At 43.3% G+C, this 25,315-nt stretch overlaps 1 protein-coding gene and 1 long non-coding RNA gene across 2 annotated transcripts in view; both read right to left on the minus strand.

Moving 5' to 3' along the window:
• Window positions 1-811: 811 nt before the first annotated feature.
• LOC129704477 (uncharacterized) lies at window positions 812-12,425 on the minus strand. Its single transcript, XR_008724733.1, has 4 exons — window positions 12,075-12,425; window positions 8,674-8,792; window positions 6,489-6,586; window positions 812-1,396 (listed from the first exon to the last, which is right to left on the minus strand). It is a non-coding gene; the product is annotated as an uncharacterized LOC129704477 (long non-coding RNA).
• Window positions 12,426-12,457: 32 nt separating this feature from the next.
• The window catches only part of LOC129697971 (WD repeat-containing protein 49-like), a 37,365-nt gene continuing 24,507 nt past the window's right edge, over window positions 12,458-25,315 (minus strand). Inside the window, exons 14-17 of the mRNA XM_055636793.1 lie at window positions 22,655-22,747; window positions 14,539-14,597; window positions 14,095-14,152; window positions 12,458-12,465 (exon numbers count right to left, since the gene is read on the minus strand). Coding sequence (XP_055492768.1) covers window positions 12,458-12,465; window positions 14,095-14,152; window positions 14,539-14,597; window positions 22,655-22,747 — 218 coding nt within the window. The remainder of the gene's footprint in view (window positions 12,466-14,094; window positions 14,153-14,538; window positions 14,598-22,654; window positions 22,748-25,315) is intronic.

The raw sequence follows: 25,315 nt of genomic DNA on the forward strand, positions 1-25,315 counted from the left end.
ATCTGAGAAAGAAATTAGAAGCACTCCGTATGAATTTCTTTAGGTTCGTAACTCAGCTCTCCAGGAATGAAAATTAAATTCCGATAAAGTATTAAACGTATAGAAAAAGTATCTTTTTTTAAGTAAAGTATGCAGTTACTGCCATCTGGGTATTAATATCCAAGTCTAGCTCTGTTTATTGTTGTAAGATTAGATCAATACGTCTCCACCTCCAGAATGCAACAGGCTACACAAATATGGAAAACTTGCTCATCACTCACCAACATTGTTTTGCTCTGGATCTCAGTAAACTCTTGGCTTGTTCTGATTAATTATTAATTTAATCCTAGCATAACTGCAGGCATTGTACACGTGTAGGATAGATACAAGCTATGGAAATGTCTTATAAACAAATGTTAATGTAATGTTGGCAGACAAACAAACCTTGTGTTTGTCTGCCAATATTACATTAACATTTGTTTATAAGACATTTCCATAGCCACTTGTTAACAGCTGCCAACCGCTGTGCTTTATACATCTGAAATTTCTGGGGGGGGTTTTTTAAGGTCTGGTGTTGCATCTCTTGGACATCACTTAGAAGCCGAGGACAGGAATATTCCCTAGTGTTCATATATAGTTTATAGGTACCATAAGCAGATGTATCCTAATGGAAGCAGATTATACAGGTAGTGAGAAGTATGAATGGGAAAGACTGTAACTGCAGGTACTCTTGTATTAAAAGCTGTGGCCATCTGTACGGAAGAACATGCCAAGACCTACAGGCTACAGAATAAATACAGAACCTTTTCAAAAACCAAAACTGAATAGATTAAGTTAAAGTCCTGCAATCTTCACATATCCAGTTGCAAATGATGATGGGCCATTTCAGCCAGAATGTATACTGCACTATCACAGAACCTTGACTAGTAAATTTGATTCACACATAAGAAATGACTGACACCACAAGAGAAAATATGGGTTATTCTTCCTTTAGTATCCTGGATGCAACTTGATGCAAGAACCACCCAATTAATTTCAACACAAATATACAGATGTCCAGATAGATCCTCAAAAAGCAGGGCATCTAGTCTAGCTATCCTCCACTATCACCATCAGTAGGAAATGCAATATTAGTGACTATATTTGAAGAGTATATCTAGAATCCTATTTATAGTGATTTAAAATATCAATATCAATCACAGGTTATCAATGTAATTTATAAATACTGCCATGTTCTACTTTGGGGTTTCAGGGCTCTGAAATGATGTTATTAACAGGGAACAGTTCTGTTGCTGGATCAGGCTTCAAGATCTTCATTGAAGTGTCGGCCAAATCATGACAATGCAGTGACTGATATGCAGCCGGCCTTCCATAAACTTGTTGTTTTTCAATATGCTTCCGCTTCTGTTCCTGCAATCTGAAAGGAAAAGCATGTTTTTGTAAATAGTGGAGAGGTCACAGTGATCATCTTTCTTGCATTTACATTTTGGATGTCAAGTCAAGTCAAGTTTATTTGTCACATACACATACGAGATGTGCAGTGAAATGAAAGTGGCAATGCTCGTGGACTTTTGTGCAAAAGACAAACAACAAAACAATTTATAAACACAATCATAACACACATATTCTTTTACATAATAAATTATGGAAGGAAAAACGTTCTGTAGAGTTAGTCCCTGTGTCAGTCGTATAGCATAAAAATGGTACATACTGACCCTATTGCCTACCTACACTAATCCAATTTTCTTGCATTTGCTCTGTCTCCTTCAAGGCCTTAGTTCTATTTGTACCTACAATGTGTCTCTTGAATTATATTGTTTCATACTCCAACCTCTGGCAGTGAATTCCAGACAGGAGCCACTGTGTAAAGCATCTTCCCATTAAATCCCCTTTAAAACTCCTACCCCTCACTTCTAACCTAAACCCTCTTGTTTTTTATACCCCTTCCTTGGCAAAGAAATATTTTGACTAACTACCTTATCTGCACACTACTTCTGAGTGGCCTAACTAGTGTTTTGTAAAGTTGCCTCAGGCCAAATATGCCACGTGCATGTTCATTACCTGATTTCCCTGCTGCCTGCCTTAAATAAAGGAACAACATAAGCAATCCTCCTGTTTTCTGGCACTACACCTGTGCCTAATTAAAATGCAAAAATGGCCATCAGGGCCTCCAGCTACAGTGCATTCAGAAAGTAATCTAACCAGACCCCTTCACTTTTTCCACATTTTGTGACGTTAGAGCCTTATTTGAATATGGATTAAAAAAAATTTTTTTTAAATATCATCAATCTACACCCAATACCCCAGAATGAAGAAGCGGAAACAGGCGTTAGAAATGTTTGCAAGTTAATTAAAAATAAATAACTGAAATATATTTACATAAGTATTCAGACCCTTTGCTATGATGCTCAAAATTGAGCTTAGGTTCATCCTGTTTCGATTGATTATCCTTGAGATGTTTCTACAACTTGGCGAGTCCACCAGTGGTAAATTAAATTGATTGGACACGATTTGGAAAGGCACACACCTGTCTATATAAAGTTCCACAGATATCGGAGCAAAAACCAAACCATGAAGACTAAGGAATTGTCCGTAGACCTCCGAGACAGGATTGTGCCAGGACACAGATCTCAGGTATGAGATTTCTCCGCGGATTTTGAAATTTGTTAAAAAGGAAAATATGTCTAAATCTCTAAATGGCTTTCCACGAGACAGTGGGACTGATGATCGAGGGGAAGGGATTAAAACAATTTCTGCAGCATTGCAGGTCCCGAAAAGCACAGTGGCCTCTGTCATTCTTAAATGGAAGAACTTTGGAACCACCAGGACTCTTCATAGAGCTGACTGAGCAATCGGGGAGAAGGGCCTTGGTCAGGGAGGTGACCAAGAACCCGAAGGTCACTGACAGCTCCAGAGTTCCTCTGTGGAAATGGGAGAACCTTCCAGAGGGACAACTATATCTGGGGCACTCCACCAATCAGGCCTTTATTTATGGTAGAGTGATCAGACGGAAGCCACTCCTCAGTAAAAGGCACATGACAGCCAGCTTGGAGTTTGCCAAAAGGCACCTAAAGGACTCTCAGACCATGAGAAACAAGGCACCTAAACAAGATTTTCTGGTCTGATGAAACCAAGATTGAACTCTAATGCCAAGTGTCACATCTGGAGAAAACCAGGCACCACTCATCACCTGGCCAATACCATACCTACAGTGAAGCATAGTGGTGGCAGCATCATGCTGTGGGGATGTTTTTCAGCGGCAGGAACTGGGAGATTAGTCCGGATCGAGGGAAAGATGAACAGAGCAAAGTACAGGGAGATCCTTGATGAAAACCTGCTCCAGGGTGTTCTGGACCTCAGACTGGGGCGGAGGTTCACCTTCCAACAAGACAATGACCCTGTGCACACAGCTAAGACAACGCAGGAGTGATTTCATGACAAGTCTATGATTGTCCTTGAGTGGCCCAGCCGGAGCCCGGACTCGAACCAGATCAAACATCTCTGGAGGGACCTGAAAATAGCTGTGCATCGACATTCCCCATCCAACCTGACAGAGCTTGAGAGGATCTGCAGTGAAGAATGGGAGAAATTACCCAAATACAGGTGTGCCAAGCTTGTAGCGTGATACCAAAGAAGACTTGAGGCTGTAATCGCTGCCAAAGGTGCCTCAACAAAGTACTGAGTAAAGGGTCTGAATACTTATGTATATGTGATATTTCAGTTGTTTCTTTTTAATTACTTTGCAAACATTTCTAAACACCTGTTTTCTCTTTTTTATTATGAGGTATTGTGTGTAGATTGATGATAAAAATAAAATAATTTAATCCATTTTAGAATAAGGCTGTAACGTAACAAAATGTGGAAAAAGTGAAGGTGTCTGAATACTTTCTGAATGTACTGTATCTCTTATCTTACCTGTCATCATAACCTGAGAAAGATCTCATTAATCTTTAATGGGGTTTAATTAAACAATATGCCCCCAATGACATCTTAACTCTCCTCGATACATATTTCAGGCAGATACAAAATGCTGGAGTAACACAGCGGGACAGGCAGCATCTCTGGGTATAAGGAATGGGTGACGTTTCGGGTCGGGACCCTTCTTCAGACCTGAAACGTCACCCTTTCCTTCTCCCCAGAGATGCTGCCTGTCCCGCTGAGTTACTCCAGCATTTCGTGTCTACCTTCGATTTAAACCAGCATCTGCAGTTCTTTCCTATACTTGTTCCAAATTATCCATATACTACTCACTTCCTCTAATAACAAAAGCAAACTGCTGGAAGAACTCAATGTGTTAAGCAGCAACTATGACCAAAGAGATGGTCGACATTTTGGGTCAACAGACAATAGACAATAGGTGCAGGAGTTCAGCCCTTCGAGCCAGCACCACCATTCAATGTGATCATGGCTGATCATCCCCAATCAGTACCCCGTTCCTGCCTGCTCCATATATCCCCTGACTCCGCTATATTTAAGAGCCCTATCTAGCTCTCGAAAGCATTCAGAGAACCCGCCTCCACCGCCCTCTGAGGCAGAGAATTCCACAGACTCGCCACTCTCTGTGAGAAAAAGTGTTTCCTCGTCTCCGTTCTAAACGGCTTACTCCTTATTCTTAAACTGTGGCCCCTGGTTCTGGACTCCCCCAACATCGGGAACATGTTTCCTGCCTCTAGCGTGTCCAAGCCCTTAACAATCTTATATGTTTCAATGCGATGCCCTCTCATCCTTCTAAACTCCAGAGTGTACAAGCCCATCCGCTCCATTCAAGACACTGGCTTCACAGATGCTGCTTTAAGAGGATGCACAATTTCTCTGGCTACCCTCTTGCTCCTGATGTACCAATGAAATGCCTTGGGATTCTCCTTGATGTTAGACAAGGATATCTCTTGGCCTGTTTTTGGAGCCCGATATCTTTATTAAATTCTCTCCTACTCTATATTCCACAAATAACTCCCTCAATCCTAATTGTCCATGTCCGCTATATGTCTTTTATTTCTTGATCAAACCTTTAATACACTCCAGCTTTAGGTTTCTGGGCACTCACATTTCAGAGGACCTCACATGGTCCACCAACACCGCTGCGCTGGTCAAGAAGGCACAGTAACGACTGTTCTTCCTGAGGACATTAAAAAAGACTGGTCTGCCCCAACAGCTGCTGACAACGTTCTACCGCTGCACCACAGAGAGCATATTAACGTATGGCATCTCTGTGTGGTATCTCAGCTGCACGGAGGCGGAGAGGAGAGCTCTTCAGCGCGTCGTCCACAGAGCGCAGAGGATCATTGGGACAGAGCTACCAGCCTTGGAGGGCATCTACCACACACGGTGCCTCAGGAAGGCCGTCAGCATCCACAAAGACTCCTCACACCCTTGTAACTGACTGTTCGAACTACTTCCCTCCGGCAGACGTTACAAGGCCTTCTACGCCCGAACCTCCAGACTCAGGAACAGCTTTATTCCCAGAGCTATAGCGGCTCTGAACCGGCCCTGCTGAGTGCCCCCCACCCCCCTGGACTGTCTCCCTCGGATGGTCACGTCACACAGACACATCTGCACTTTAGTCTGTTTGAACTGTTTTGACTATTTTACTGTTCTTTTTACAAACCATGTTCTCGGGATATCTAAATCTAAATTTTATTAGTTATTTAAGTTATGACATCGGATGGAAGCTGCATACCAAATCTCGTTGCGCTTATGGGCAATAACAATAAAATATATTATTATTATTATCAAAGGTATATTGGTATCCCCTCCCATCCCTTTCTCCACTACATTGACGGTTGCATTGGGGCTGCAATCGTGCAAAACATGTTGATCTAAGTAACTTTACCACTAACGTCCACCCTTGAACTGTCTCTGACAGCTCTCTCCTCTTTCTTCATCTCTCTGTCTCCATTATAGGGGACAAACTATTGACTGATGTCTATTATAAACTTACAAACTCCCCCCCCCCCCCCCCCCCCCCCCCCCCCCCCGGCTATTGCAAAATGCTAATTTCAACTCTCAAATTCTCCACTGCCGAAACTGCACTGAAGATGAAGCTTTCCATTCTAGAACATCCGATATGTCCTCTTACATTAATAAATGTAGTGTGTGTGTCGTTCCCCCCCCACCCCTTACACTGCTATAATGCCTCCCATCCCCCTGCCAAATTAGCTTAATTATCCCTCAGTAGCGTGATCAAACCTCAACAATGAGATTGGCACCCTTTTAGTTTAGGTACATCCCATACTTCTTGTACAGATCCCACCTACCTAGGAAGTGATACATATCATCCAAGTACATGAGGTCTCCCTGTACTAGCTCTTTAGCCACAGGTTCATCTGTCCAATCCTCCCATTTCCACCCCCTCACTTGCAATGTGGCACAAGGAGTCATCCTACAATGATGACCCCAGAAGTCCTGCTTTTTGAACCTTCTGCCGTTTTCATTAAGATCACTAGCAGGAACTTCACCCTTCGTTCTGCTTATGTTGTTAGTGAGAGAATAATGTTTCGTATACAAATTACCTCATCTTGATAACAGAATCCACCTGTTCTATGTCTTTTGTAACTTCTTGATATTTCGTTTTGAGTAGGAACAGTGCAGTCTCCGATTTACTTCTAACCTAGATCAGGTTGAAATCAAATTGAGAAAATGAAAGAAAGAAACAATTTCCGCACTAGCCCAGTGACCATACTATAAAGAATTTCATTGACATTTCAATTCTATCACTGCAATAGATCAAAGGCATGTGACCTTGTTGTCTCTCCACTCTGCACTACTTGGACAATAAGACTATGTAGGTCAGGCTGTCGTTCATCTGCTCAATCCTAGGTAATTGGATCCTCGACTTCCTCATAATCAGTATGAATTGGCATTTAACCATCAATGCAGGCGTACCCCAGGCTGTGTTCTCAGCACCCTGCTCTCACCATCTTCATGACTAGCCAGACACAGCTCCAATTCCATTCACCAATTATACCACCGTTATTGGATGAAGAACCGCTTGCGATGATTCACTCCAGGAGGGAGATTGCCAGAATAAATATTACTTTCAATGTTAGCAAGACCAAGGAATTGATTGTGGACTTTAGGAAGGCAAAGCAGGGATCCATGAACCCGTCTTAGGTGAAATGGCAGTGAAGAGAGTCAACAGCTTGAAGCTCTATACATATCTCTGAATGTCTGTCATGGGCCTGGAACATTGATGCAGTCGCAGAAATGCTAATTAGTGCCTCAAAGTAGCTAATTAGTGCCTTCTTCATTCCTGGGCATTCCAGTAGCCGAACTTGGACACGCTGGCGGCAGGAAACATGTTCCCGATGTTGGGGGAGTCCAGTGCCAGGGGCCACAGTTTAAGAATAAGGAGTAAGCCATTTAGAACGGAGACGATGAAACACTTTTTCTCACAGAGAGTGGTGAGTCTGTGGAATTCTCTGCCTCAGAGGGCAGTGGAGGCAGGTTCTCTGGATCCTTTCAAGAGAGAGCTAGATAGGGCTCTTAAAGATAATGGAGTCAGGGGATATGGGGAGAAGGCAGGAATGGGGTACTGATTGGGGATGATCAGCCATAATCACATTGAATGGCGGTGCTGGCTCGAAGGGCCAATATGGCCTACTCCTGCACCTATTGTCTATTGTCAGTTAGTATGCTCTATATTGTCCACGGATAGAGAATTCACTGACATATATAATCTCAGTCTTCCAGGAAATTTCTGAGGAGATTATGTATGTCAGTGAATACTCTAACAAAACTTCTATCCGTGTACTGTAGAGAGCATACTATCTGATTGCATCATGGCTTAGTTCGGCAACTAGAATGCCCAGGAATGAAGGAGGCTACAGGGAGACTGGACAATGCCCAGTCCATCTCCGCACCATCAAAGGCATCTATAGGTGATGTGCCTCAAAAGGACAGCCAATATAATCAGATCCACACCATCCTGGCCACACTCTCATCTCGCTACTACTATCTGGAAACAAGGAAGTACAGGAGCCTTGAAACCATGACCACCAGGTTCATAAACAGCTTCTTCCCAGCACCTCTCAGGCTCTTGAATACTACATATAACTAACCTCACCAACTTTCACCTTCTATGGACTGCGTCTTTGGTTGCACAGCAGACTTCAATGATAGCATTATTATGGTTACCCAGTATTAAGTTTAAATTTGTGTGTTGCAATCATTATATATTTATGTGTGCGTTATTGTGTTTTCAAACCTGGTAAGCTTAAGCAAGTAAGAATTTCCGTGTACTATTGCCAGTACATATGGCAATTAAACTCTTGATTCGACACTTAGTCCTTCATTCTGATGTACAAATTTGAAGAATGAATTCCCTTTCTGTCTCTTTCCCTTCACTGTTAGGTCAGGTAGATTGCATCAATTACAATATATCGTAGATACCATTTAATATCTTTTTTATATGTTCCTTCCAATTATATATTTATTGGAATAGCATTTTAAGGTGCTTTTGATTAGCATTGTAGAAAGTGCTTTTGATTAATTATTGAAGAAAGTGCATGAGGGTCAATACTGCAGGGGGGAGGGAGGGGAAGATATTTTGTTTCTGCAGAACAGAATCTCCCCTCCGTCAAATCCTTTTGTCTTTTGAATCCCAATCTACCCACAGATTACATCAATATCATGATTTGAAGGATATGAATTTACAGACCAGTGCTATTTACAACATCAGAAAACATTCATACTTACTCTCTCATTAGTTCCGCCATCACATTGTGAATTTGACTCCTTGGTGATTATAGATTGCCCCGGATTATTTTCTGAAAGGCTTCTATGAATATTCCACGGTTTACCTTGGCCAAAGACACCTATAGAAAATTAAAATATTTTCCAAAACTGTACAATCCAAGTGAGAACCTCACCGTGCTGTGGCCATTGCCCTCTTGTCATGAGAGGGATAAAAGCGACCTTTCTCCATGTGAATAGGTAGCTGGTGCACCATCGGTGGGCGATATCTCATCTGGGAACCATCTTTCAAAAAAATTCATTGCAGCTGGTTTTGTTTCTTTGGTAACAATCCAGCGCTTGGATAAGCATTACAGATGGACCTCTTTTGACTTAAATGAGGTCATGCTTATTAAAAATGACGTAAATAAAAAGAGTACAAACTCCATCCTGAACATCTCTCACCAACAAGTAAATTTCATGCCGTCAGCTCATTGCTATTTATAATTTAAACAGTTCCCATTTGCATAAGAGTCAAGAAGTAGGAACTGGGTAATTGACAATAACCCCAACAATTACACTAAAAAAACCCTTTTATATGTGATTACGGTCTGGAATTTAACGGCAAGCATCGGAGTGGAAGGAGAATCAGTTGTATTGTTCAAAAGGGATTAGATCGAATTTCTGAGAATCTATAGAGTGAGGAACCACCTGAATATCGACCTGAAATGCACCAAATAGCCTCATCCCATGTTATAAACATTGTTCCTTTATGATTTCTTGCTCATCAAGTCAAGTTTATTTGTCACATACACATACGAGATGTGCAGTGAAATGAAAGAACTTGTTCTTGGCCAACTTGTTGCAACTATCAATTTAAATAGATCGTTAAAAATCTGTTGAGTCTAGATAAATGCAACAACTATATAGCCTCAGCAACTTAACCATAGTTTTGATATATGTTGGATTGCCAAATTTCTCTTCAACCCACACCCATACATGTTTTTGTTGAAGCTAAGACAACAATCGCTTGACACAAGAATTACTTTGATAGTGATGTACCTTCAGGACAGTTTGAGATTTCAAGACATTCAAGACTGCCATCTCTAAAATGTGGCCAATTCTTATAGCAGTAAGTGAACTAAATCTTAATCATGTTTTTTTAAGTTCCTGTTTCCTGCCACTTCAAGGAACAATTTCAGTTTATTTGCTACAAAGTTACATTTTCACCAAACCTCGGTGACAATTATTTAGGATCAATTTGCCTTTGTCTTGGAATGACATCAACTGATGTTTATAAGATTTATTTTTTAATTATTTAATATTCAAGGAGCATTAGCAGATTTAATTTGACATCCAGCCAGACACGGAGATATTAAGGCCATGATCAAAAGACAAGAGTGGCAGATAAGTGATGGGTTTGTTTAAATATTAACTTTCAGAGAGATTGTTTAAGAAGGAACTGCAGATGCTGGAAAATCGAAGGTAGACAAAGGTGCTGGAGAAACTCAGCGGGTGCAGCAGCATCTAAGGAGCGAAGGAAATAGGCAACGTTTCGGGCCGAAACGTTGCCTATTTCCTTCGCTCCTTAGATGCTGCTGCACCCGCTGAGTTTCTCCAGCACCTTTGTCAACCTACAGAGAGAGCTAAGAGCCTAGGTAGGAAAAGATAGTCACGGGTAAAGTCCCAGAGGATTGGAACGTAGCCAATGTTGGTCCTTTGTGTAAGAAGGGAAGTAGAGAGAATCTTGGGAATTATAGGCTAGTCAGCCTCATATCAGTGTCAGAGAAGCTATTGGAGAGGATTATTCGGATAGGAGTTATTCCCATTTGGAAGAGAATATGTTAATAAAGAACAGTCAGTATGGTTTTGTATGTGGCAGGGAGTGACTTACTAACAATCAAGTTTATTGAGGAGGTGGCAACGTTGATCAATGAGGTGGATGTTATTTACATGGAGGCCAAAATATGCCAAGTCGGCAGAGAAAGGACACAATTACAGTTCTCACTGTTACAAATTCCCATCGACTATTGAAGTGAAGATTTGAGGAAATATAATAGACCATTACTCGTCCCCTGTAGCGGGTTCTGTTACTCAGAAGTAGGGGTGTGGGGAACGCAAGTAATGGAGCAAAGTATTGAACATTGAGTGGAAATCTAAAAATATTGCTGATGCCGGTAAACTCAAATAAAACCAGAAACTGCTTCAAAATCCCAGCAGGTCGGGCAGCACCTGCTAAACCCCTCATCACAACATGAAACGTTTTTACTTCCCACCGATGATCTGCTGAGCGTTTTCTGTGTTTTTAGATTCCCAGTGCCTACAATTTGTCACTTACATGTTGCATTCACTGCCACCTCTCTTTCAGGAATGTCTAACCTGAATAAGGTATTTTCTGCTCCTCAGTGGGATTTCTCTACTTCTCTCTCGCCTTGCAGTGAAGCGTTTTAAAAACTCAAATCTCAGCTCTGTTTCACTTCCCACAGATGTAGCCTGATCTGTTGGGTATTTCCAGCAATTTCTGTTTTTATTGAGCATTTTTTTTTTAATTTTTTAATTTAATTCTTTATTTCCAACGGAATAATCTGTAGCCTCCCTTTGATCTGGTATTTTGTTGGTTCACATGCTTGATCAATGGTGTTTTATCATTCATGTTTTATTATTATTATTAATGTTTAGTGTTTTCTAAGTCATTCGTAACTGTCACTGTATGTCATGTTGTTACTTGTGGGCGGAGCACCAAGGCAAATTCCTTGTATGTGAATACTTGGCCAATAAACTTACTTACTTACTTACTTAAAAGAATAAAAAGCAAGTGTGAAACAGCAAACAAAAAACAAAACAAGAATATTTATAAAGTGTCATAAACAATATCTATAAATAAATGAAATTGTATGTGTCTGAAAAGGAGCAGGAAGAAGCCAAAGCTAATTAATTCCCACCCCTTATTCAACTGCATTTACAAATGTAGCAGCTATACATATCTATGTACACCAAATTATTTACATTTATACACTAATCAAATATTTACAAAGCCATACAAAGAAAGAGGGAAAAACATAAAAAAAGAAAAAGCCCTTCTATACTGTACAGTATCTTAGTCATATATACAACCCATCACCCTTCCCAATACAATCCGTATAACAAATATCCCACTCACAACCACCTATCCTCATCCCTAAATCCTTTAAACAAAAGTGTTTTTGTACATCTTTTTAAACTGAATTATGTTTGTGTTAACTTTTATCTCCTGTTCCAACCCATTCCACAAATTCACCCCACAGATTGTTATGCATTGATTTTGATAGATGTAAACTGCTGGCTCTCTACTCTCATTTCAATATGGATCAAGTTGTACAACATCTGTACGCAAAGATAACCAAAAGGTAATGTTCAGAGCAAGACTTAGTTCATCTGATGCGTACCTACAAACTCTCCTTTAACACTCCACAGCTTCACAGTACAATCCACAGAGGATGTAAACAGGAATCGATCTGCTTCCACCAGCCCAATACTGTTATCAAAATGAGAAGGGAAAGTTGTAAATGACAATTTAAAATATACCTTCACATGATTGTTGAATAGATTAAGCAAAGAGTTATATGACCATAGATAGACACAAAAAGCTGCAGTAACTCAGCGGGACAGGCAGCGTCTCTGGAGAGAAGGAATGGGTGATGTTTCGTGTTGAGACCCTTCCCAAACCAGCATCTGCTGTTCCTTCCTACACAGATATATGACAATCATCTTCTGGTGCAATTGTAGGATAACCTTCCCACGTGACTGGTCCACATTGATAGAATATATATTAAGAGCCTGCAATCAAATAAAATCCATAAAAAGCTAAAACAATTGCATCTAGGGCAATATTCCTGAACCAAGTCAAAGTATATTCCCAGGAATGATTGGGCTAACATATGATGAGCATTTGACAGCACTGGGCCTGTACTCGCTGGAGTTTAGGAGGATGAGGGGGAAGGACCTCATTGAAACTTACCGAAGTGAATGGCCAGGATAGAGTGGCCATGGAGAGGATGTTTCCACTAGTGGGAGAGTCTAGGACCAGATGCCACAGCCTCAGATTAAAAGGACGTACCTTTAGAAAGGAGATGAGGAGGAATTTCTTTAGTCAGAGGGTGGTGAATCTGTGGAATTCTTCGTCACAGATGCCTGTGGAGGTCGTCAATGGATATTTTTAAGATTGTCAGATTCTTGAATAGTAAGTGTGTCAGGGGTTATGGGGAGAAGGTAGGAGAATGCGGTTGAGAGGGAAAGATAGATCAGCCATGATCTTCAAAATGTTTCAGTACATCCTTTTTGAGTCGCAAACAATTTGTTAATCTAGCACATGGGAGTCACTGAGGTGTACATAAAGTGTAAAGGGCCTGTCCCACTTACGTGTCCCATGGCACGCAAATTACCCGACCTCGTGGTCGCGTTGAACCGAGATTTCATTCACCCGCACAGCCGAATGGTGGAGTAGATGATGCCCTAATTCTGCTCCTATAACTTACAAATTTATATTAAGATTTTAAACTAAAAGCAAATCTTGCAATTATGGGAAATCTAAAATGCTAGTAATATTTGAGTATTAGGACCGACAGCAAATGTGGGCTGAGAAATATAATCATAGTTTCCTGGTGATAAACTTTATCAGTTATCCTGACATATCAATTCTGTTTCTCTCTCCATAGATATTGCCTGATCTGTTGAGCATTTCAAGCATTTTCAGTTTTTTATTTCTTGTATTTTTAATGTTCAATGTTTCAGTACATCTTTTTGAATCATAAAACTTTAATATTGTTAATCTAGCACAGGGGGAGTCACTGAAGGTGTACATAAAGTGTAAAGGGCCTGTCCCACTTACGTGTCCTTGGCACGCAAATTACCCGACCTCGTGGTCGCGTTGAACCGCGATTTCATTCGCCCGCACGGCCATCTGGAGCGCGTGACATCATTTGAAGACGGACACAAAGCTGGAGTAACTCAGCGGGACCGGCAGCATCTCTGGAGAGAAGCAATGGGTGACGTTTTGTGTCGAGACTCTTCTTCAGTCTGAAAAGAAGGGTCTTGACCCGAAACGTCACCCATTGCTTCTCTCCAGAGATGCTGCCAGTCCCGCTGAGTTACTCCAGCATTTTGTGTCCATCTTCAATTTTCTTGGCCCCGCTCTGGGAGTAGAAGTGGGGGCGGATCCGGACCACAACGGCCGTGAGCCCCAGGCCGAGTTCGGCGATCGTTTGCCGGCTTCTGCTGCTGTTGGAGGTGAGACGTTGCGTCGTGCCAGGGTCTTGGGCCTGTCCCACTATGGCCGTCAGTTCCGTGACAGACCGTTGGTGAGAGAAGATTTCGTTCACTACAAAAATTTCAGAGCCCCGCGCGATGTCGCGCACAACTACATACCCCTCCGCGCTTCTCAGTGGGACCGGCCCCACGCGGCCATACGGTGTAGCGAGCTGTCCTCACTAATGGTCATGCTAGTTACTGTAGTTCTATATGCGGACTGATAGGAATATACAATGTTAAAATATTATGCGGACTGATAGGAATATAACAGAAATGTAAGGAAAATCCATTTTGTTGTCTCTTATGAGATAATGACAATGAATTTAATACAGTCTCAATACAATATTAGTCAGTGAAGTCCACTTCCTAGCACATTTCCCTGCTTTAACTAGAATACAGAAAGTTTAAATATCCATCTGTATCATATCTTCAGTTTCCACAGATCTTTTTCTGATGTTACTGCAGTACATTTGGTGAATTATTGTAGTGGCTCACCCTATGTAGAAGACCACTGCACAAGTCTACAGGACCCATCTCCAAAGCCCACCTCCCCAAATGGAAACTCAGGACAGAAGGCAGATCAAATAAAGACTCAAAACTTACACATGGGAAGTGAGCCAACAGCTTTCCACCATGGAATATATTCCAAAAATGAATGCAACCTGGAATACAAATAAATCATCATGATCTGAAATGGCTACATTGACCAATGATCAAACTATGTTAAAGTAACGTTTCTCAAAAATATAAAAACACAATTTGCACCAAAGCTCTATGTTGCAGGTCATATTTAGCAACACATGTTTGTATGTTGTATTATGTTAAAGCTATTAAACCGTTACTCCTTGATTCCCCTTCACTGGGAAAAGGAATCTGTGCATTCATCCTATCTATCCCCTTCATCTATGAGATCACTGCTCAGTCTCCTGAGCTCCGAAGAATAAACCTTTGGTCTGCTCAACCTTAACATATAGCTCAGGAACTTAAGTTCTGGCAAGTGAGACCACACCTGGAGTATTGTGTGCAGTTTTGGTCCCCTCATTTGAGGAAGGACATTCTTGCTATTGAGGGAGTGCAGCATAGGTTTACAAGGTTAATTCCCGGGATGGCGGGACTGTCATATGCTGAGAGAATGGAGCAGCTGGGCTTGTACACTCTGGAGTTTAGAAGGATGAGAGGAAATCTCATTGAAACAAATTGTTAAGGGCTTGGACACGCTAGAGGCAGGAAACATGTTCCCGATGTTGGGGGAGTCCAGAACCAGGGGCCACAGTTTAGGAATAAGGAATAAGCCATTTAGAACGGAGACAAGGAAACACTTTTTCTCACAGAGAGTGGTGAGTCTGTGGAATTCTCTGCCTCAGGCAGGTTCTCTGGATGCTTTCAAGAGAGAGCTAGATAGGCTTATAAATAGCGGAGTCAGGGGGATGGGGAGAAGGCAGGAACGGGGTACTGATTGGGGATGATCACATTGAATGGCGGTGCTGGCTCGAAGGGCCAAATGGCCTACTCCTGCACCTGTTGTCTATTGTCTATTGTCTACCCTCCATTATTGCCCATTTGTTTCTCATTGAAAGTAGCATCACAAGTACAAGCTGTACAAGTAGCGAGATTGGTAAAGAAGGTGTATGGTATGTTTGACTTCATCGAGTGGGGCATTTAGAATAACAATCAGGAAGTTGTGTTACAGCTTTTCTTTTTACAACGTTGGTTAGGCCGCGTTGGTGTATTAAGTACAGTTCTGGTTGCTCCATTTCAGGAGGGATGTGGAGGCTTTGGAGAGGGTGCAGAAGATTTTCACCAGAATGCTCTCTGGATTAAAGGCTATTAGCTATAAGGAGAGAGCGTGGGAAGGAACTGCAGATGCTGGTTTAAAGCGAAGATAGACACAAAATGCTGGAGTAACTCAGTAGGACAGGCATCATCTCTGGATAGAAGGAGTGGGTGATGTTACCGGTCGAGACCCTTCAGTCTCGACATAAACGTCACCCATTCCTTCTCTCCAGAGATGCTACTTGGCCCGCTGAGTTACTCCAGCTTTTTGTGTCTTTGGACAAACTTGGATTGTCTTGTCTGGAGGCTGATGGGAAACCAATTAGTTTATACATCTCTGAGAAAGATAGAGTAGACAGTCAGAATCTTTTATCTAGGAGTGAAACATAGAAAACAGGTGCAGGAGGAAGCCATTCGGCCCTTCGAGCCAGCATCGCCATTCATTGTGATCTTGGCTGATCATCCCCTATCAATAACCCGTGCCTGCCTTCTCCCCATATCCCTTGACTCCACTAGCCCCTAGAGCTCTATCTAATTCTCTCTTAAATCCATCCAGTGACTTGGCCTCCACTGCCCTCTGTGGCAGGGAATTCCATAAATTTACAACTCTCTGGGTGAGACAGTTTTTTTCTCACCTCAGTCTTAAATGACCTCCCCTTTATTCTAAGACTGTGGCCCCTGGTTCTGGACTCGCCCACCATGGCTTTAAGGTGAGAATGGGTAACTTAAAGGAGATGTGCAGGCCACGTTGTTCTGCAGAGAGTGCCTAGACCGTGCTGCCAGGGGTGGTGATGGAAGCAGAAACGACAGTGACATTTAAGAGGCTTTTTTGAAAGGGACATGAATATGCAGGGAGGGAGTGAAGGTATATGGGTCATGTGCAGGAAGAAGGGATCAGTTTATTTAGGCATCTTGTTCAGCACAGGCATCAGGGGGAGATAGTAATATTAGGATTTAGATATATAGATCTTTAAAAGTTGTTTCTTAATAAGCTTCAAAAAGTGTTACTAGGTTTTTATAAATATGAACATATTCAAACAGAAGCACAGGCAGTATTACATTTAAACGAGTCAGCTATTTTATTGTTACAAGAATATGATCCCTTGGTTACAACAGGGAACAAGAAACCAAAAGCCCTTTCATTAGAATTGATCGAGAGGTGTAAATAAAAGTCAAAGGTTTTGAAAAGAAAAGAAGAATACAAAGCATCGAAGAATCTTTTTAAAGCAGATAGTTGATCAAACACTAAGGTAAAATAGAATGCAAAATAACTCTTGAAGGAACATTTTTATATTTCTTTTTAATAATATTTTTTAAAGATGATAAGAATGGGACTAGGCCATACAGTGCTAAAGAGGTGTTTGCCCATTCATCATCTCTCCATGTAACTTATGATGATGAAGTTTACTCATTTAAAAAATCATAAATTGCTAAGTCACAGGAGCAGAATGAGGCCATTCGGCCTAGTGAGTCTACTCCACCATTCATATAACAATTACAGCACGGAAACAGGCCATCTCGACCCTTCTAGTCCGTGCCGAACACATAATCTCCCCTAGTCCCATATACCTGCGCTCAGACCATAACCCTCCATTCCCTTCCCATCCATATAACTATCCAATTTATTTTTAAATGATAAAAACGAACCTGCCTCCACCACTTCCACTGGAAGCTCATTCCACACAGCTACCACCCTCTGAGTAAAGAAGTTCCCCCTCATGTTACCCCTAAACTTCAGTCCCTTAATTCTCAAGTCATGTCCCCTTGTTTGAATCTTCCAGTGGGACTCTCAGTGGGAAAAGCTTTTCCATGGCTGATCTATCTTTCCCTCTCAAACCCAACCCCCATCTCTCCATAGCCCTCCACATCCTTACTAATCACAAATCTGTCCATTTCTGCCTTAAAACTACCCAATGACTTGACCACCACCATCTGTTGCAATGAATTCCACAGATCCATTGATAAAAATGTTACATTGTCCAAGATGGCGATATGCAGCGTACTGCCCTGCCAACTACAACATTCTGAAGGGTCAGAAGATCCACGATGCTCTGACTAAAGACATTTCTCCTTAGCTTCTTTCTAAAGGTATGTCCCTTTATTCTGAGGCTGTGGCCTCTGGTCATATACACTCACACTCGTGGAAACATCCTCTCCAGGCCTTTCACTATTCTGTAAGTTTCAATGAGGTCCCTCCTCTTTCCCCTAAACTCCAGTGAGTACAGGCTCAGTGCCGTCAATCGCTCATCATATGTTAACCCAATGATTCCTGGGATCATTCTCGTAAACCTCCTCTGGACCCTCTCCAATGCCAGCTACATCCTTCCTCACATATAGGGTCTAAAACTACTCACAATACTCCAAATGCACTCTGACCAGTGCCTTATAAAGCCTTGGTATTACATTCCTGTATTTGTATTCTGGAAATAAATGCTAGCATTATATTAGCCTTCCTTGCTACTGATTCAATTTGCAAATCAACCTTTTTAGAATCCTGTACCAGCGCTCCCAAGTCGCTTTGTAGCTCCAATTTCTGAATCCTGTCCTCATTTAGAAAATAGTCTACTATAAAAATGCATGACTGCACAATTTTCTATACCATATTCCATCTGCCACTTCTTTGCCCACTCTCCCAACCTGCCCGTCTGCAGAGTCCCTGCTTTCTCTATATTACCTGCCCCTCCATCCATCTTCAGAATCAGAATCAGAATCAGAATCAATTTATTTGTCATTTGGACCCCTGGAGGTCCAAACGAAATGCCGTTTCTGCAGCCATACATAACACACAAATAGACCCCAGACACAACATAATTACATTTAACATAAACATCCATCACATAACTGTGATGGAGGCCAAATAAACGTATCTCTCCACTGCACTCTCCCCCCCCCGATGTCAGAGTCAAAGTCATAGCCCCCGGCTGGCGATGGCGATTGTCCCGCGGCCATTAAAGCCACGCCGGGTGGTGTGAGGTCGCACACCGGGTCTTGATGTTGGAGCCCCCTTGTGCGCTCGCCATGGTCCGCGGCCATTCCAGCCGCGCGGGGCAGCGGTGTCAGGCCCCGCTCCAGGAGCTCTTCGACCCCGCAACTCGGGCGGGAGAAGTCGCCGTTGCAGAAGCCCCGAAAAGCGGTCTCCCTCCAGGGACCCGTGGGCTCCCGGTGCCGCCGTCCACAGACCTGTAGAGAGCCTCACTCTCCAGCAGCAGCAGCAGCAGCAGCAGCAGCAGCAGCAGCAACAGCAGCAGCAACAGCAGCAGCGGCAGCAGCAGCAGCAGCAGCAACAGCAGCAGCAACAGCAGCAGCAGCAGCAGCGCTCCTCCACCGCCCCGGACCCGGCCAGCTCCGCGACGGTGAGGTGAGTCGACACCTGAGTCCCCGGTCTCTTCCTGTTGGAGGCCGCTCCTCGTTACGGCCTCAACGACGACTGAGACCCGACGAGAAAAGGTCGGGTCTCCAGTGCAGGGAGAGATTCAAAAAGTTTCCCCCCCCCCCTCCCACCCCCACCCCCCCCCCCCAACACACACCCACACATAAAATAACAAACACTACATAAAAACACAGACAAAAATAATAAAAACACGGACAGGCTGCAGAGGCCGCTGCTGGCCAGAGCCGCGCCGCCTACCGGAAGTATCATCTTCGTATCATCCATAAACTTGGCCACAAAGCTTTCATTTCCTCATCCAAACCATTGGTATACAATGTGCCCCAGCACCGACTCCTGCAGAACGCTGCTAGTCTCTGTCAGCCAACCTTCTGCCCACGCTAGTATCTGCCCTTTGATACCATGGCCTCTCATCTTCTTTAGCAGCCCCACATGTGGTGACTTATCAAAGCCTTCCGAAAATCTAGGTAAACAATACGCACTGACTCTCCATTTCATCTATTCTGCTATCTATCTCCTCAAAGATTTCCAACAGATTCGTCAGGCAAGATCTCCTCTTCACAATAGCCTTTTTGACTTTGGCCTATTTTATCATGTGCTTCTAAGTACTCAGAAACCTAATCCTTTATAATGGACTTTAAAATCTTGCCAATCACTGAAACTTTTTAAAATCTCTTACCTCGAGGGAGATGCGATTTTTTTTTCCCGCATCGTATCTCCACCCACACTGCGGTCTAACCGAGGAGTTGGCGGGCTCGGCTGGAGACCGACTTCCGGAGCTCCAACTGTGGGAGCCTGCGGACTTACCATCGTGGAGCTGGTGGTCCCTGGTTAGGGACCAACTTCGGGATCTCCAAGCCGCAGGAGCTTCGACCGCCCCAATCGCCGGGGGCTTTGATTGCCCCAAACACGGGGGCTTCGACCGCCGGTAGCGAGAGCTTCGATCAGCCCGACTGCGGATAGTTCGACTGCCCCGACCGCGGGAGAATAGAGGAGGAAGAAGATTGCCTTCCATCACAATGGGGAATGTGGGAATCCACTGTGGTGGATGTTTATGTTAACTTTTATGTAGTTGTGTGTCTTGTTGCTTTTTATATAGTATGATGGTATGGTAATTTAAATTTAATTGGTACGTGACAATAAACTGACCTTTGAACCTTTCAAATAAGGCTAACCGGCCTATAGTTGCTTCCTTTTCGCTTCGCTCCCTTCTTGAACAGCGGAGTAACATTTGCAATTTTACAATCCTCTGGAACCACTCCTGACTCTAGTGATTCTTAAAAAATCACCACTAATGCCTCAGCAATTTCTAAAGCCCCTAATAAAGGTACCATTTTCATTCTAATTCTGAGGCCACTGGGTAAAGGTACTTTTCTCCTCATCTCTTAGCACCCTGTTACTTTTTTAAAAGAGTTAATGATGCTGGTCAAAAATGGAGGAAGAAACATCAAATTCCAACCTCGAAGCAGAGAAATGGCACATTTAGAAAGGTTACAACATTTCAGTTTTAACCACAAAAATGTGAAAATGACCGTGGGCTATTCTAAGTTACAACCTAAATAGGAATATTTCGCTAAGTGACGATAAATCAGAATTTAAAAAAATAACTATTATATAAATCAATTAAATAAACAATACAGATTTTATAGCCAGCTCCTGAACCTGACCCAATTAATTGAGGATGAATATGAGAAAGGACTTATTACTGGTGCTGCTTCTGTAGACCTGTCAGTGGCTTATATACAGAGAACCATCAAATACTTGTGCAAAAGCTATCCAATCTCACAAAGAATGCAAACCTGACAGCTCTGATCCAAAACATGCTGGAGAATAGACGCTTCTTTTTAGACCTCAGGGGTGATCGCAGCAGACGGCGCAGACAAAAGAATGGGCTTCCTCAAGGCAGTGTTCTTGCCCCTCTGCTTTTTAACATTTACACCAATGACCAACCCATCCACCCAAGCAGCAGGAGCCTCCTGAATGCTGATGACCTCTGTATCACATCTCAGTGTCAGTCCATCGCAGAACTTGAGAAGCGTTAGACAGCCTTACCAATTACTACACCCTAAATAATTTACGGGCAAACACAGACAAATTAGCGCCTTCCACCTCGGCGAATGGCAAATTAACCGTTCACTGGTATGGCTAGAGTCTAGCCTACTCAGCCAAACCCATGTGCCTAGCAGTTACGCTGGACTGCACCCTAAGCAACAAAGCCAATGTTATCAAGACAAAGGCAAAGATGGGAGCCAGAAACAACATCGTGAGGAAGCTGGCCAACTCTAAATGGGGATCTGATCCAGGAACCATCCAGAGTGCTGCTCTTGCACTGCGCTATTCAGCAGCCGAGTCTGGGGACATACTTCACACATTGGATCCGGTGCTAAACGCAGCATGCAGAACCATCTCTGGTTGCTTCAAACCCACACCAGTTGATGCCCTGTGCCTGCTATGTGGTATTGCACCACCTTCAATCACATGAGCAGTCTCCTCAAAAGTGTAACACACTAAACAGGAGGATGATCCTCGTCACCCACAAGTCCAGGCTCCGAAGAGGGTAAAATCCAGAAATAGCTTCCTACATAGAAACATAGAAATTAGGTGCAGGAGTAGGCCATTCGGCCCTTCGAGCCTGCACCGCCATTCAATATGATCATGGCTGATCATCCAACTCAGTATCCCGTACCTGCCTTCTCGCCATACCCCCTGATCCCCTTAGCCACAAGGGCCACACCTAACTCCCTCTTAAATATAGCCAATGAACTGGCCTCAACTACCCTCTGTGGCAGAGAGTTCCAGAGATTCACCACTCTCTGTGTGAAAAAAAGTTCTTCTCATCTCGGTTTTAAAGGATTTCCCCCTTATCCTTAAGCTGTGACCCCTTGTCCTGGACTTCCCTAACATCGGGAACAATCTTCCTGCATCTAGCCTGTCCAACCCCTTAAGAATTTTGTAAGTTTCTATAAGATAGCCTCTCAATCTCCTAAATTCTAGAGAGTATAAACCAAGTCTATCCAGTCTTTCTTCATAAGACAGTCCTGACATCCCAGGAATCAGTCTGGTGAACCTTCTCTGTACTCCCTCTATGGCAATAATGTCCTGTATTATTCAGTAACGTTATTCAGACAATAATGTTTTGGGGTTGAAACATGCGATTCAACCCCTGAAAGATATCCCTGTAGGATAGATGTTTGGGTGCCAGACCTACAATCAAAACCCCACACACTGACACTATACCCTGAGGAGTCTCTTCCATTGGGAGCGAAACAGACAAGGCCAGTCCGGCTCTGCCTCAAACGCCTCACAACATGGGTCGGACGGAGCAAAGCCCTCATGCAGAAGTGGGGGTAGAATAACGATGGGCCAACTGAAGGTTACTGCAGGGAGACAACCCCTACTTACCTGCCCCCTCCTCCCAAATCCCTGCAAGATGTCAAGGTGCCCATTTGCCACAACCTGCGTTCTGCAGTGGGTTGGAAACATGACGAAGATGAACTGAAATAAACAGTTATAGGAACTAGTGATATATAACAATGTCCAGTTAACGTTGCTCTTTACCTCTAGGTCCACTCGCAACCAATGTTGCTGATGTTCTCTCGCATGGTGCCCGTGAACTAATACACAACAACTTATTAATACTCAAGTCCTCATCTGCAAAAAAACCAAAAAAATTGATTACACACAATTCCTTCATTCGTGCTTTTGGCTTATTCAACCAGGAAGCCAAAAAGTTTAGATGCACTAACGGGAAAAGTCGGCAGAGGTGATTTTAAGATGTGATATGCCAGCGTTTTCTTGCCCTGGAGGAGGCGCTGGTGAGCTGTCTTCTTCAACGGTGTTACATTTCACCTATCAGCCCACACCTGGATATTGCCCAGGTCGTTAATCATTTGGTTGTGGGGGACTGCTTCATCACCTGAGTAGTTACAAATGGTGCAGAACATTTTGCAATCAGCTGCAAACATCCCAACGTCTGACCTTAATGATTCACATGTGGTCATCGATAAAGTAATTGGTGAGCACTATCCTGAGGAATCTCTGTCCACTGACAGCATTTTGAGTTAATGCAACTTCCAGATAACATATGTAGAACCTTAATACCAAGTGTGCTCAATATCACCTCTTGAACATTCAGATCTGAGCCAGTCCAAGTGCCCTTGCTCGCAGCTATAAATATGTAAGCTAGTATGGTGTACTGTACAGAAAGTGGCCACACAATGCACTAAATTGGCATTTTCAACAAACACTTTCACACCTACCTTTGTCAAGTCACTTTTATTTCTATAGCACATTTAAAAAACAACTCTCGTTGGCCAAAGTGCTTTACATTGGTGGAGGTACTAACGTTACACAACATTGGTTCATAGATTAAGTACATACATAAATACATACATATAGCCCTCACTCAGAGGACGTCAAGAAAGGCTTGAGAGTAAAGATGAGTTTTAAGTCTCGACTTAAAGGAGTCGATGGAGGGGGCAGTTCTGATGGGAAGGGGGATGCTGTTCCACAGTCTAGGAGCTGCAACCGCAAAGGCGCGGTCGCCCCTGAGCTTATGCCTAGACCGCGGTGTGTTCAGTAACACCAAGTCGGCCGATCTGAGGGACCTGGAGGTGGTGTGGTGGGTGAGCAGACTTTTAATGTAGGAGGGGGCAAGCCCATTGAGGGCTTTGTAGACATAGAGGAGGGTCTTGAAATGTATTCAGAACCGCACAGGGAGCCAGTGGAGAGAGGCCAGGATCGGGGTGATGTGGTCCCTTTTTCGGGTGCCCATCAGGAGTCTCGCTGCGGAGTTTTGGACCAATTGCAGGCGGGACAGGGAAGATTGGCTGATGCCAGTGAAGAGGTAGTTGCAGTAATCGAGGCGGGAGGAGATAAATGTGTGGATGATCTTTTCGGGGTCATCAATTTTAGCTATCGTCCGAAGCTGGAAGAAGCTAGCTGTTACCACTGCATTGACTTGTTTGTCAAATTTCAATGCTGAGCCAAATATCACGCCAAGGGAATATTTAACAGCTGAAGGGAATGGAGGACGAATAAAACAAAGCGTTTATGTTCAGTGTCCTTGAAGTGTGTTTATTATATTGGGATCAAGGCGAGGATCTGACAATCAAGAAGAGGTTTCTCTTTAGTTCAGAACCTATATCATGTGATTGGGGCTGTGAAATGTGTGAAATCTACAAAATGTGGCAGCTGCCTCGTCTGGGGTAACTGGAGACCAAGAGGTCCAGTAAAAACCACTCTGATCCTGAGGCAAGGCTGGAGCTCTGAATGCTGAAGGAGTGAGGTCAACGTTGAATAACCGAATCATTATTTGAAGCAGAGGAGAGGTGATAGGCATAATGTAAAAGACTATGGGAGAGATGGAATTAATTTTGTATTGCTCCAGTAAAACAGCCAACAAGGTGCTCATAGAACTCAGCGGGTCCGGCAGCATCTGTGGAGGGCACGGACAGTTGACGGTTCGGGCTGGAAACCTTCTTCAGACTCGAAACATCGCCTGTCCATTCCCCCCTCCCATTCCCAATCCGACCTCTCTGTCCTGGGTCTCCTCCATTGCCAGAGTGAGCAACACCGGAAATTGGAGGAACAGCACCTCATATTCCGCCTGGGTTGCTTGCGTCCGGATGGCATGAACGTTGAATTCTCCCAGTTTTGCTAGCCCTTGCTGTCTCCTCCCCTTCCTTAACCCTCGAGCTGTCTCCTCCCATCCCCCCGCCCTCGGGCTCCTCCTCCTCCCTTTTTCCTTCCTTATCCCCCCCACCCCTCCCATCAGTCTGAAGAAGGGTTTTGGCCCGAAACGTCGCCTATTTCCTTCGCTCCATAGATGCTGCTGCACCCGCTGAGTTTCTCCAGCATTTTTGTGTACCCTCCACAGATGCTACCTGACCCGCGGAGTTCCTCCAGCACTTTGTGTTTTGCTCAAGATTCCTGCATCTGCAGTTTCTTGTGTTAGCCAACACAGTTTAGTTCGACCAAATGGCCTCCACACAGTATAAGCTTTAAAGCCTCATGAAAATAAAATGCAACATTCCTTTGAAATAGTATTTCTGCAGCACAGCGACAGAGATGGTGTTAAATATTCTTTTCAGCTCACGATATAACACGTATTTCCACACATTTACATTCTAATTCAATTAAAAAATATATTTTAAATTTCTGAAACCACTATCTTTTCAAGGAATTTGTTTAAGAAGGAACTGCAGATGCTGGAAAATC

The sequence above is a fragment of the Leucoraja erinacea genome, chromosome 1, assembly GCF_028641065.1.
Source record: "Leucoraja erinacea ecotype New England chromosome 1, Leri_hhj_1, whole genome shotgun sequence".
Lineage (NCBI taxonomy): Eukaryota > Metazoa > Chordata > Chondrichthyes > Rajiformes > Rajidae > Leucoraja > Leucoraja erinaceus.